The sequence below is a fragment of the Pezoporus occidentalis genome, unplaced genomic scaffold, assembly GCF_034315485.1.
Source record: "Pezoporus occidentalis ecotype Australia unplaced genomic scaffold, CSIRO_AGI_Poc_V1 ctg36, whole genome shotgun sequence".
NCBI classification, from domain to species: Eukaryota; Metazoa; Chordata; class Aves; order Psittaciformes; family Psittacidae; genus Pezoporus; species Pezoporus occidentalis.
In genome coordinates, this window is record NW_026915591.1 from 2,556,209 (window position 1) to 2,571,235 (window position 15,027).

The 15,027-nt window shown below is 43.0% G+C and overlaps 1 protein-coding gene across 1 annotated transcript in view; it reads right to left on the reverse strand.

Moving 5' to 3' along the window:
- The window catches only part of PRKCH (protein kinase C eta), a 119,562-nt gene that overhangs the window by 90,445 nt on the left and 14,090 nt on the right, over positions 1 to 15,027 (reverse strand). Inside the window, exon 2 of the mRNA XM_062630760.1 lies at positions 466 to 529. Coding sequence (XP_062486744.1) covers positions 466 to 529 — 64 coding nt within the window. The remainder of the gene's footprint in view (positions 1 to 465; positions 530 to 15,027) is intronic.

Sequence of the window (15,027 nt, forward strand, 5' to 3'; positions counted from 1 at the left end):
GACCTCCTAAGTTTCCTGTGCAAAGTGAATTCGGGAAACAGAAATACACATGAAATAGATGAGAATCATTATGGGATAAAAATCATCCAGATGTTTTGAATGTGTTCTATTTTAAACATGCCCTACATGCTCTGTAGCTTGCCCTTCAAGGGGCACCCAGGCGAAAAGTACAGGTGACAGAAACAATCCGTTTGAAGGACAACTTGAGATAAATAAACCAGATCAAGCATGAATCAGCTCCCTGGGTCTGAGATAAGGGCAACAGCAGAGCAGTGGGCACACACAGTGAGCCCTTAAGAAGAACCCCTTCCAGATTTTCCCTAATGCTCAGAAAGTCTTCGGCATGCAACAACATATGGCCTGCATGAAGAATGCCACTCACTTCTGTACTGCTTGGTGACTGATGGCAAGACTAAACACCAGGATTCGACGTTTAATGGAAACAAGCCAAAATAATTCCCTTACCTTCTGTGAAGCTGCCTGTAAGAGTTATGACGACAAACACTTTGCCTTCAGGCTCCAAATCCACCTGAAAAAGTAAAGGAATCATTAGAAGATTGTTTTTCAAGGCAAAGACTGTTCTTGGGATTTTGCATGATAAATCTGGCCAACAGTTGATTAAAAAAAAATAATCAAGCATCCATAGCTCTAATTGTTCAACATTCAGGGCTCCATAAAACATAACATAACCTGATTCCTTCTTCTTCCTAAAAGTGCTGAACAAGCTCAACTTTGTTAGAGAAAATGGAGATTAAAGAAGAAACAAACAAACCAAAGGTTAATAGTGTTCCAATCTGTCAAATAAATGAAATGGGAGTAACACTAAACATATGCAATTCTCTGAAAAAGATCCATGCATACCTGTTTGGTGAATTATATGGATATTTCCTTCCTATTATATCTTATCACATTGAAATTGTTTCAGTCTCTCAAAATACCACCAGTGCTGGGGTAAACACCGCTTTCTTACATAAATCACCTTTTGGCCTTAAACCATAGAAAACAGGAAACTATTCATCATGTTACCTAAGGACTTGGTGTCATTTAGTCTATAGTAGACAGAGATGTAGAACATAACTTTAGGGATCAGAGACTCAATCCTGGTGTCAGCCAACCTGTATTAGAAAGAAGGTATGTATTTTTTGGTGAGTAGATGTTTTAATTTTTAGTTACATTTTTACACAATTAAGGTCTTTGGCTGGCTGGGTTTTTTGTATTGTTTTTGGTTTTTAGTTGTTGTTTGTTTGTGGCTTTTTTCCTCTGTTCACCAACTATTTTTTAGCAAAAATCACAGCTAAGGATTTATGATGTTTGATGCAGGCTGTCACACAAAAAATTCACTCAAACCCCCCTCAAAAACAAAAACAAAGCCAAACACACACACACAAAAAAAACACACACAAAAAAAAAACAACACAAAAACCCATACAAGGCACCTCCAATGCACCCCCAAACTGCAAGCTTAAAATGAACAAAGAAAAGCTTCACACCTTGTGGGTACTGACAATCTGTGCAGAACAAACATCCTGAAAATAGAGCTCTCTGGAAGAGCAACTGAGCATGACCGTCCAAACCCCCTCTGCTCTTGTACAGCCACATTCCCTTAGTCTGGCAAAAACAGAAGCAAGTCTCCTATGTCAGCAGTACAGAGTTTCATCACAGCGGTGCCCAGAATTTAATACACCTTGCTGTATTTATGTATTTATGACTTGCTGTAGTCTTAAATCATAATAACTAAAACTAAAACTAAAAATAAATAAATAGAAAACGATTTCCTGCCCTGCAAGGAAGTAAGATGAGCCCAGGCTCCTTCTTTTTTCTTTGGTATCATATATATAGTGCGTATATATGTATACATGTGTGTGTGTGTGTTTGGCATACACACAATGTATCCTGCCAACACTTTGATTCCTCTCCAGTGTTAATACATATCACACCATTCAAATAAACTTATAAGCATAAGCTCCCACAGCAATGGTATATGGTCCGCCACTAATCCAAACAATATTTGTGCATGGGCTGTAAAACCCTTCCGTGTACCAACCAGTCCTTTCGAGGGAATAACATTAAGATACTGTCAAAAGAGATAGCTGAACTCTATACATCTAAGGGAGGAGCCAGACAGCTATGCTACAAATGGACACATTGTGCCTGCATAGCTGTAATCGGCAGAAGAAGGCGTCCAAGCTGAACTGCCTCCTCTGTGTTAAGGTATAGCAGCCCTTCCTGCTGGCACCTTCGCTCCTGGGGATGCTAACTGCAGCTTCACTAACATGAGCTGAGAGAAAACAATATTCTGAGGTAAGCAACAGACAGCACACACCATCCCTGTTCATTTCCCTAGCCTACAGTGTGGTGCAGAAGTACAGAAATTGCTTTTTAAACCATTGAGAACTTGCTAGGACGAACAGAGCAAACAATTTCAGGGAAAGGATGAGAGAACATCCTGTTCACACCACTCCAGCTACAATCCAGAAGTGACACACCTCTATCAAAGAAATACAAAACAGGGAAGCTAGAACTGTTTGGGAATATCCTATCAAGATGCTGATTTTATGGACACTGTATTCTCCACTTAAAAAAAAAAAAAAAATTAAAAAAATCAATCTCACAGGGAAATTTTAAATTAAATATGTAGCTCTGACTCAGAATTAATTTTTGTGTTTGCTTGGGCTGCTTACTTACATGCGCTTTAGGAAGCTGTGTTTAATGGAGACAGCATTCTGTCTCCATTCCCCCACCAAAAAAACACTTCAACTCCAATGATCTCATGCATCATTTTTGCCTAAATTTCAAGTCTCTGGAGAGACGCAGCTTTTTAAGGAAATGATTCTTTCAAAAATATTTAATATGTATAATATATACAGTCACCCACACTGATTTATGGGACATCAAGAATTCAGATTTTATGAGAAAATCCTTACTTACTTAGTTTTCCAAAATAATTCAGTGCTTATCATTTTTCTGCCAGTCTCCATCTATATACATTAGACTTCTACTTTTGCATTCACAAAGGGGATTTTTCCTCCATTCTTCTGACATACATGGTCTGTGGTGCAAAGCAGAGCAAGTTCTGCACTCCTTGTTTAGTCTTAAAAGCAAAGGCTTGTCAAGACACAAAGAGCTGGGCTGGGACCAGGAGATGCAACAAAAGCAGCATCCACCTTTGACACTGGGCACAAGCAAAAATTGTTCCAAACTCTGTGATACACCTTGCTCTCCATCATCTCTGCAAATGGAATTCCTCTACCAAGGGTAGCATGGTCTTACAAAACAGAAAAAAAAACAATTTTGAAAGTAATAGCAAGAGATTTATGACAATTATAAAACAATCTCTCTCCCCTTCAGACTCCAAGATTAAAGGCCAGTTAAATCCCCTACACCAACTAAGTAGCCCTGTATACCACAGCTCAAGAGCACTCAATAAAGAGGATCTAGCTACACTTAAGATGATCTCACAGCCCTGTCTAAGCACATGAAAATGAAAAAATACAGCTAAAATGCTCCGAAATGAGGACTGAAGCCTCAGTATGCCAAAAGCTGCTGAAACTTTGGCACAGCAGCTCCCCACTGGATGCAGGACAGATAGTAAAATCTATACAAGAGGTGAAATCAGACAGTCTTAAGAGTTTCTCTGCTATTAAACTGATAGCAACAGCAACAACAACAGAGAAGATAACAATGAAATGAGCAATTAAAATTAATAGGCCACTGGTAAAAGTCTGGATTTTGGAGCTGCTGTGATCTCCTTTAAAGATAAATATGACCAGCTAAGCAGCAGCCAACACAACACCTGAGGTCAATTCCCAGATACGTGGAACGCACCTGAAACAAAAAATAATCTCTGACCTAGAAAGCTAAAAGGAAAATATCTGACCACAGACCTCCTCCATGCACCTGTCCAAGATCAGACAATCGAGCAGCCCCCAGACAGCAACTCCTACCTGACCTCACATGCTTCCTCTCACCATCGCACAGAGCCCCCATACTACAGCCACACAACATGGAGAGGCCTCATGCTGGCATCATTAACTCCTCCTGTGAGCTCCTCACATGTACTGAACCACAACCCATGATGCACGTGCAGCCTGATGGATGCTCATATGCTGAGCTGGCATGCACAACAAGTGGCTTGCTAAGCCCAGGTACCAGGGCTAACCTCAACCATCATTGCATCACACGGTTCCTGTTCCTCTCCCTTCTTGACACCTTCATTACTGCCTTCACACTTTGTGGTGCAGCTACTGAAATAGCAAATCCTTTGAGATAGCTTTACCAACAGAGCAAACAACTGCAGACACATCTGGGCACATAAAAATATGCCATAACCATCTGAAAACAGATGTTCACAAGTGAGTGTGCTACCCTACTTCCTTCTCCAAAAGGAGGAATTCCTAACATAAGCCCTCCTTCAACCTCTTCAGTCATTAAAGAACTTTATCAATAGCACCTGTTTTCACAGACTGAGAGGACATCTCACTATGCTGTTATTTAATAGGACTGTTTTCACAGACTGAGAGGACATCTCACTATGCTGTTATTTAATAGGACTCAAGTACCTCAAAAGGAAGCAGCTGTCAAAGGACTGGCCCTCCAGCCATGAAGGCATAACTCTATCTAGGGCTGGCTGGCAGCCCAAGCCCTGACAGTGTGCTGGCGGGGATCTGGCAATGTCAGTACCTCCCAGCATCAGCAAACACCCCCACGATCACAACAGCATTGAGGGCGTAACACCAGTACCACACATATACCAAGTTTTGTTACTTACTTTTCTTTCTTGTCTTCCCAGCATTGACCTTGGCTGCACAAAGATAAAAAATGTATTTTTACAGTGAAGCAGGGGCCACAGTATTATTCTTGATGGAATTACTAGTCTAAAGCAGACCATGCAATTGGTTTAAGTCAACATTGCAGCTGATGCTGATCTTCTTTCTCAAAGAAAGCACAAGAGGCTGAGAAACTCAACAGCCTGAAGACAACACAGATGATGCTAATGAGGAGCTCCTATATCATGACATAGGAGATAAGTGATACAGGAATGCAACCATCACTACGTATTTGACAACAATATTCAAAGAGTAATAACTACAGGGAAAAGTTTTCTAATGCGAAGATCTATTTGGCACAGGATAACTTTTGGAGAATCACAGAATTCAGCCTGGAAGGTTTAATATCAGAGCAGGAGTTATACTGCAATGGTAAAGTCCTGTTGTACTGGGAGAAGCAAAGGAGAAGCCTGAATATTTATGCATGCATGATATTGCGAATATCATGAGGTACACCAGTCTCCAAATAAATCAAACTAAACTGGTGGCATGCAGCAGCACACCACTGGTGCACACAGCTGTAAACAGTAATCACCCTTCCCTCTCTCCAGTGCTTTCATCCTCAGCCTGGGCCCCCAGAGAATAACTGGGAACAAAACCATCCACTTTCTGGCTGTTTTAGAGGCAACTGGCCAAGTTTTAGTTAACTGGGAAGTGTGCTTATCAATGTAGAAAAGCCTTTACTCACTGCCCTCTTCCAGTTCAAGGAAATGGAAGACAGCACGCTCCTCCATAGCATAAAGAGTGGATAAGATCAACTGTTGGAGCTCAGTTGTATCTGTGAAGAGCAACACAGGATTTTGGCCCAGAGCTAAACATACACTTTAACTTCTGTTGAACTTCACAGCCGTACCCAAGAGAACACAAGCAGTGGAGGATTTTGGCAAGCGAGCTGGAAACAAGCAGGTAAGGACTCATGAGTTCAGCCATGGTTTCATTATGCTTCCATTGTGAGACGCAACATCTTGGCAGTGAGGCTGAACACAGGACCAAGGACTCTACTCCTAATTCAAACCACTCACACAGTGCCCCATGCCTGAACTTGCCGAGACTGCGCAGCTCCGCGTGACTTCAAAGGGAGCTGCAAGGGATTGGTTTCCCACAAGGAGGGGCCCCAGTCAACCATCTCACACACCTTCTCCAGGAAGGGACTGTACCAACATCGTTCCCGACAGCTAGGCAGGCATTAATTGCTCCCCTTCTCCTCATTACAAAAAAAGAGCTAGTTCGGGAACAAACAAGGGAACAGACACAGGGAGACCAGGGCTCCTTAATCATATGCCTTCACACATATAATAACTGGTCGTGCATGATTCATCAATGGAAGAGGTTTAGAAAACAAATTCAGAAGGAGGGTAGTCTCTCAGGCAACATATCAACACCCAGCTGAAGCATCCACTGAACCTGAAGAGCAGGTATAGTCAGTCAGCCTCTGAGAGCACCTGGCAGGTTAAAAACCTGCTGCGGATGGGAAGAGGCAGATCTGAAGGGTGGCTGCCTTCTTGCAAGTCGCTTGTTCACCAAAATGGAGACAAGGAGGGCCTCCAGGATAAATAGAGATCTCCAACACTGCATCTGGCATGAGCATTAATTCTTCCAAACACAAATTCAGAACAAATTTTCCACCCTTCCCTGCAATCAATAATCCAGTCTGGGAAGTCTGATCTGAAATGCACTGAAATCAGCAGAAATCTTTTTATTGTCTTTGGATCAGATCCAAAAGTCAACTGCATTTACCCAGGAGCTCTGAACATCCTTTCTCCCGTTGCTGCTCCGTCCTTCCCTTGCCACAGGCACAATTAGTAAGCATCCTAGAAGTGCAACCTTTTTTCTAAGCCATGTCAATGTTGACATGGCTTCAAAAACAGAACAAGCCAGACACTTGCAGCAAATAAAGCAAATCTAAAAGCTACCTGGGGACTTAATTAGCTTAATTAAACAAGTAGCTGTATCTTCTGACTTCCTACACAATTTTTAAATTTAATTAACAGAACTGCATATATAATCAGTCATTTGTGGAGGCAATTCCCAAGGCTCTGTTCGGTTGAAAGGGCTGAAAGTCCAGGTTAGGCTAAAGCTGATTTTTCACATGCCTCTAGTTATTTCTTTTATTTTTTCTTGTTTAAGCTCCTAACAGATCATGCTTATGGAATGTCAGATCTTCCTGTACTTTAATGAAAAGATAGCACCTCCACCTGAGCATGCTTTTGTTGGACAGGTCAAAGTAGCAACTGTTTCAGCCAAATACATGGTGTCTGGCTAAATCAGTCCTTCTTGTATGTTTTGAGGCTGACAGACACCTGTCTATCAAGACAAGCACTTCTGAAAATCCTTAGGGCTCTCTCATACAAAGGCAATTTTGCATTTCCAGACCAACAGATTAAAGTACTTTTCCTACAAACACACTGCATGCAATCTCTAAAATTCAAATCTGTGTGCCTAAAAACAATAAAATGGGGTGCTGAGGCATCTTCTCATTCCTGCAAAGGCTGCAAGTGCTTTGAGCAGTAATTTCCACCATAGGCACCAAGCACAGACATGGAAAGTTTCTCAACAAACCATGTAAAGCTCTGGCCAGGGGAGGCCTAGGAGATATCATTTGGTGAGTGGCAGCAACCCCAGCTCACTTGTTCCACCCAAGCTTTGGATCTGATGCTGCTGAACAGCAGTGTCTCCCTGCTCCCACCAAGATTTAATTTTGATGCCAGGTCTCAAAACAAAGTGAGCGCAGGGTGGCACAGCCCTGCAAAGGCTGCCAGTCCCGCCTCAAAGTGGTAAGTGCACACACCATGCTGAATTTGGAGTGTTGAAGCCCTCACAGCTCCCTGTTTCCAGCTTCAGCAGACACATGATTAGACCTAGAGGTGAAACCTGGTCCCCTGGAGGTCAGCATGTCCATCCCCTGGTAGGGGACGAAGACTCTAAACTTCCACTTTCTGTAACCCATGGTTACTGTCAAAGTTTCAGGGGGGGGAAAAACAAACCCACTTCCCAATAACCATTACTGCCACATGGTTGTCGCTCTGGAGGTAAACCCACAAATGGGTGGAAAGTTAGTCTCTCTCACAACTCCTATAACCTGTTATTCCAGCTATTACTGTAATATTGTCATTCTAATTTTTTGTTCTAGGACGGCTGTTTAACATATTACTTTTGTTTTCAGTCAAGCTGCATAATTATAAGCTGTGCACCAGCCATGAACAATCATGCATAACTAATGACTCTTAGCCAATCCTTGACTCTTTAATCAATTTTAGTTTCATGCAAGAGATTACACCCCTCAACAGGAGTTTTGCTTGGGTAGGAAGAGCAAGGGCTGCAATGAGATTTATCTGTTCTGTGAAAATTGCTGCCAAGAAAACCTGCGATCCTATGGAAACCTGCCTGAAAGGCTACAAATAAAATACAGATAAAAAAGGAGGTTTCAAATCTTCCAAAAAATTACATTTTCAAAAGTGTGAGCCAAAGCCTGCTCCTAATGGGGTTACACCAACTTATACTGGTTTTGACAGATCCCACCTCTAAAGCAGTGAATGAGGTATGAATAATAGTTGTGGGTTGCTAGTCCTTAATATATCTAAAAAATAAAGGTAGTGTTATCAATCTAAAAAAAAAAAAAAAGATATACACACACACAATAGTTCAGACTGGTATATTTTTGTTCTCCTTAGATATTTAAGGAAAAACAACAGCTTCCTTCTGGAGCGATTTCTGATCTCTTTCCCTCCCCCCACCCCAAGTTATGTGGCAGAAGGAGAAATCCAATCACCTGTTCATTACTGCCACAGTACTGAAATTTCTCAGACTCCAGGCATTAACCCCAACACCACTGAGCAAGACTCATTCCTTCAGAAATTAAAGTGAAACTCATAATGAAACAGGGAATGGCAGAAGAGCCCAAGAGTCCCATTCACACACTGGAGTCTTCAACAGAGGAGGGCTTTCATGCACAAACGCAGGATAGCTTGAAATGATGAGGGTGGTGAACAGGCTGAGAAGTAAACATGAAAGGTGATGAGAGCCCAGCAGTGAGGGTCCAGTTTCCGAAGGTACAAAACACACTAATGTGGGATAACCGCAGGTGCTGAAACTCCCGCCTCTGAGCTTTTCCCCTCTTGATTCAATGGGGCATGTTGTCACCCACAAGGAGGTGTGCTGTCACCCCTCCCCAGCCAGGCCCATGGGGCAGGGGAGGAAGGTGGTCTCCCACGCTGCTCTCAGCATGGTTAGAAATGGCGTGCACAGCCCAGGCTTACCGCAGGCGGCTCTGCAACTGCTGGGGCACAGCCACGCTGCAGCACGTGGCTTCCTGTCCTGCACAGCTCCTGCAGTGAGCCCCGCTGACAGATTGCTCCTGTATAGACAGACGGTGGAGCAGCGCTACCGGGATGCAGGGCCCTGGGAGGCCAAGGTCTCCCCTTTTGGGCAAAGCCTTGGGGAACAGATAGGAGCAAGGCAGCAACAGGCCTGCTCTGAAATAACTTCAATCCAGGAGACACCAAATCTTCAAAAAATGTGCAGATGAGGCCCTCAGTGCCATGGTTTAGTGGTGGACTTGACACTCCTGGGGTAATGGTTGGACTTCATGATCTTAAAGGTCTTTTCCAACCTATTTGATTCTATGATTCTATGAAGCTGCAGGCGACTCTGCTCTGCTTTCCCACCTGGCTGACAAACATCATTTCACTTGCTCTTGTGACTGTATGTGGCAGCCAGGGGAGATGACAGGCAGACAGCGAAGACTGCTCTGTGCCTTCCTGAGCAGCTCTGCAACCCAGTCAGCTGCAGAGAGCAGTGGCAGGACCCACTTCCCAGAGGGCCTCTCACACCTTCGTGCCACCTCCTTCCCTGAGCTGTGTGACCATAGCCCGTGTGAAACCAAGATCGTGTGGGCAGGATGCATTCTGCCTTTCCCACCACCTACACGACAAACAGAGCTCTAGTTCTGCTGAGCACAATTTATTAAGCACACATCCTGCTTTGTAACACTATACTAAATATCACCACATCCCATCCATCACTGGATTTCTCTCCCAACTCTTGCCTTCTTCCAATAGCTTTATTTTATTTCTTAAAAAAAAAATTGGAGGAAATCATAGATTAATAGATTAATTTCCTAACAGACAGATACTGATCAATGCAGGACCACTAAATTAAAAGATGGCAAATGCAGGGCTTCATTTTCAGCTGTTTGAATACTTAATTACATCAAATACACCCATGCACACATTCAATAGCTGGAGATTTGCCTGCAAACACCTGCATGTGCAGTTGCAGGCAAAAGCAGCTGAAAGTGGGACAGGGTCTCTGCCCTTGGGAAAACAAAGCAAACAAAATCTTCTATTTCCATTCAATAAGCTGTAACAACAGGACAATAAACCTCAACAATCGGTTATTACCAATTAAAAAAAAATATCTTTCAACAGTTAGAGAGCCCTGGGACACCACTTTAGTTATTGCACTCTGGACATACGGGTTGTAAAGGGATGATGCTGACAGTTCACGTTTTAGGTCTCTCACGAAGAACACAATGCAGGAAACACTGGTTTCTATCTCCAGGTTCTGGAGGTGACCAATAAACATATTTTCTGTCACATAATTAACTTGGCAAAAAAAAAAAAACCAAACAGGAAGCTGTGCCAGTTTTGCAGTTTTCACTAATAAAGACGGGTGCCAAGCAGGCAAGTTGGTGGCACTTCCCATTTGGAAACACTCCAAAGGCCATAGCAATGAGTTAGTGAGTGGAGTTTCCCCCATGAAAAACAGTGACATAGCTGAGCTTAACAGTGATGCAATGTCCCTGACAAAGAAAGGGCAGGTGAGTGCACTAGCAAGGGAGTGAGCCCAGGTAGCCCATACACCATCCAGCACACACTAGAGACCTGGGGTTTGCCCAGGGAGGAAGAGAACAAGCACCAGGCAGAAAGATAGAAGGAGAAACAAAGAAATTGAGCAGAAAAGAATTAACGATGGTCTCAGCCTTAAGGAGAACTCTTCCTAGGCACAGCAGTCACCTGCAGTTTTAATTAACCTCATTAACAAATCCAGGCAGGCTTATGAATCATTCACAACTTTACATTAAAAGCAGCAAAGTCTGTATTGTGGTCTGAAGTTCTATGTTCAAGGCACTCCTGTTGAATATCCAAGGACAGTCACCACACAGTTACAGCAGGAGAGCACTGGGTAGGTTAGCAGAAATCCACCAGGTTGTACAATGTCAGACAATGGCCTCCATATCCTGTTCCCGGATCCAGCCCAAGGAATTGTGAACCTCTAAACCAGCTGCAATACTCTGCAAAGAACCCCTCTGTAATGGTCTCCCCAGCACATACTTGCCCATCTACGTATTTTCACTGTTTTCCAGTATTCAGTGCTGGAAACTGATTTTCCCGTTATTCATAGGTTTTATTGCATAACCTTAAACTTTTGTGAGAATCTTCTCATTCGAGTCTCCATTAGTTGTGTCACTAGTTCTAAAATATCTTCCTACTACATTCATTTGATGTACTGCTGCTTTTCCATTTTTGTCCAATAGCTCTCCCTTCTTCATAAAACCAGGCTGCAGCAGATGAGATCATGAACCATTAAAATCCATTAGTCCTCCAGATATAATCCATCAGATTTCTCAACACCCCAGGTAGAAAGGGGAAAGGTCACAACTTTCTGCTACTCCAACCATTTTAAGTCAGAGAATCACTTTTGAAGAGCCAAACCCCATCTTTTCAATAACAGTTAAAAAGTTAAGTCCTGGTGGTACAGCAAAAGGCAATCTGTTGGAAAAGTCCAGCTGTCTACAGTGCTTGATCACTACTGATGGAGTGCTGTAAACTTAAAACTCCTTGAGTGAGATGTAATAAGCATCTTGATGCCAGCTGCTTGACAGCAGGAAGCTGGGGTCCCACGATACAGAGATGCAAATCCACACCAAAAACTCTGCAGAGGCAGGCACTTACCTTCTTCCCTTCAACACCAAGTGTTGAAAAGCTCTGTGTTTAATAGAGGGCCTTGCAGTAATCAGCGCTATGCTGTTTGGTGGGCAAACATTTTGCGTGCTGCATGAGGGTTCAACAGCTCTCTGTCCTGACCACTGCTCAACTGTCTCAGCCCAACCTCCAGAGCTGCTGTAGTGCAACACTGGGGATAGGTGGAACCCCATAACATGGATTCTAAGGGAAATTTCATGCCAGGTAAGCCTACAGTACTTGCCTTCAGCCAGGGAAACTTCCCACGCAGGCTGCTATCCCCTTGTTGTATCCCTGGTATATTCCTACAGCAGCATTGCTGTATCTCTCCTAAAGGCAATGCAATGTACAGAAGGAGCTACATAGATGAGATCATACACATCTCCACCTTTTCAATCAAAAGCCACAAATCCCTTTGGGGTGCTGAGGAAACCTTACACCATCAATTTTATAGACAAGGAAAGTAATGTATGCAGATGGCACAAGCACAGCCAGAAATGCCACTTATGGTCTTCGCAAACCCAATCTAGCACATCACGTGGCAGGCACACCACATGAAAAAAGTGCAAGACTCTGCAGTACCTGTGAAAGCAATGAATGCGTGCCTGGACTGCCTAGCAGTCCAATGGCAAGAAAAATCAACTGCTCCACACCACCAGAACCCATTATTCTTCTCAGTGACTATAAAGCCTTCCACTAAGTGTATTTGAGGGGCATACACCACCACCACCCCTGTCAATATCACAATTACTTAATATGAAAAATCAAGTTATCAGCAATATTTCTGACAAAACATAAGATTTCAAATGACACATCTCAGTAGCAAGCCAGTCTTTAGAACTACAACTCCCATCACAGATATCCCCCCATAAAAGCTTTGCATTAATCATCCTTAGGGATTAATTCCAGCAACTTCTGAAACCCAGATCCTGGCATGGGCTATAACACCACAGAGAAGCCTAAGTACCTATGCTTTGGCAATTCTTTCCAGATCTTGAATTCATCACAATGACTTTCTTCCTCCTCTCACTTCCTCACCTGGCTCTTTCTTAACACTGGAACTATTAACATTTATATCTAGCCAGTATTAATCCACTACATCTCGCACACTCCGTGTTGCAAGATGATCTGTCAGAAGATTTGACACTGAAGGATGAAAAACAAACTATCAAATATGGGTGATGTCTCAAGGACAGAAACTTCTTGGGGGACAGAGAAGGATGGAGAGGAAGGTTAAAAGTCCTTTAGCTCACACACTAACACCTCTCCCATTCCCTGCCTGCAGCCTATGGGATTGTTTAACATCCCTGGTGCACACATCCCAGAACATCACGTGAAAGAAGCAGCAGTTTCTGGCCACCAATTAGATATTTCTAAAGGTACTGAAGAAAAAAAAAAAAAGAAAAAAAAAAAAAAAGGAGTGCCAAGGCATGCACTCTCCCAGCATTCCTGAAGGTATGATGCTTGCTCCTGGTGTCCAGATGTTACCGCTTGCATCTCCGCTCTAATCCCATGAGGTATATTGCTGGAAGTCACAGTCAAGTCTTCATGCAGCAAAAACAATGTAGATTGGGATCCAGTACGCAGCTGACAACACCCAGAAAGGACATGTCGTTGCCAACATTTGCTTTGCCAAGTTAGATCATATCCTATTTGTATAATGTTTGTGGGGGTTGTTTTCGGTTTAGGGTTCCTTTGGTGAGGGGAAAGGGGAAGAGTACAGTAAAAATATTTCTGTAAAATAGCATTTAAAAAAAGGTGCATAGATTAGGTTCTCCTTGTGAAGGACCCTGTGTTGTAAGTACAAAAAAGGACTAATGGGGTGGGGGAGGGGAAGTCCCAAAATCCTGAAGCCAGGCACTGCAATAGGAGACAGACTGTCCAAGACCAAAAAATATTCAGTCACATCAAGTCTGTGATTACAGTTTTCCTCATCTACCTCATGAGAGAGATGATCTCACTACCCACTTGTGACCATAAAGTCATAGCTGTGACTCCAGCAATTGAGTTAAGGCAGGAAGGAGCTGAACAACATCAGCCTCCAGTCTTCTGCAGGCCACCGGATGGGTGACAAGGTGCCATGACACTGAGATATGCTATTCCATTGACCCAGCCATCTGCCTCCCTCTGAAGGAGGAGACACCTGTGGGATTTGTGTGCAACTGTGAGCTGACAGGCAGCTTGCTGGCACTACCAACAGCACGTTGTCATGTATTTCCCCTTTTTAGTATTTCATCTTCCCTTTGCAGAGTGTGGCTTCAAGATGAGGAAGCACTTCTCACCAATGTGACCAAGATGTACCTTGGATTAATTAAAAAAGGGTCTGTAGAGAAAAAGTTCAGAACATGGTTGGAGTGGTTTTGCTCACATGTCAATAGAGAGTATAACCTGATGCTGACCGCATTTCCCACCCGAAGTTCAACATTACCCACAAAGCTGCACATAAATGTTCTTCTGTTCAAACAGAGCTTTTACTGGAGATCATTGCAAGCCCAAGCACATGATAATCCAAGGTAAGTCAAGAGCAGAACAGGCTCTGCTACACAGCCATGATATTTAGGACAACTGATGTCATATTCCCTCCTTGATAAATATTTAGTTCTTTGTGAATGGAAGGCCTGGCATTTTATCCATGCCACAGCCAGTGTTGCATGTGCTTTACATTACAAATACACATGCTTTTAACTCCAGCCCACTAGCTAATATGATTAAAAGTATAAATTCCCTACTGCAGAAAAGTACATCCCTACCTGGGTGGCACTGCTAATGTGGACCTTATGCATCTCTTCCAGTTGACAAACAGCCCTTGCTGAGAAGGAGCAACACTACCTTAATTCCCAAAGCAAAATGTTATTCACTCCAGGAAAAGTAACATCTGTTTTAGTCTCACAACCCTAACCAGAAAGCTTTCGCCAGCTGAGAACATAAATCCCTTAGATAGCATTTATGTTCTTTCAAAAGAAAATCAAGTAACTTCCCTTTTTTAAAGTTCACCAAGCCCTGTAGCATAGAGCCAAGAAGCCACTCAGACAGCTCCTCTCCTCTGTACAAGCAGAACACTCAGTAATGACCCTGGGAGGAAGAAAATGGAAGAGATACAGTCACTGCAATAACTTCCATACATCCAATGGAGTGAACCATGACAAATACAGTCCCCTAAGAAAGATAATAAAACACCTAACACTGTTCAATTCCTAATATGCATGATATTGAAGGACCTCTAGATAAGGTTATAGAAG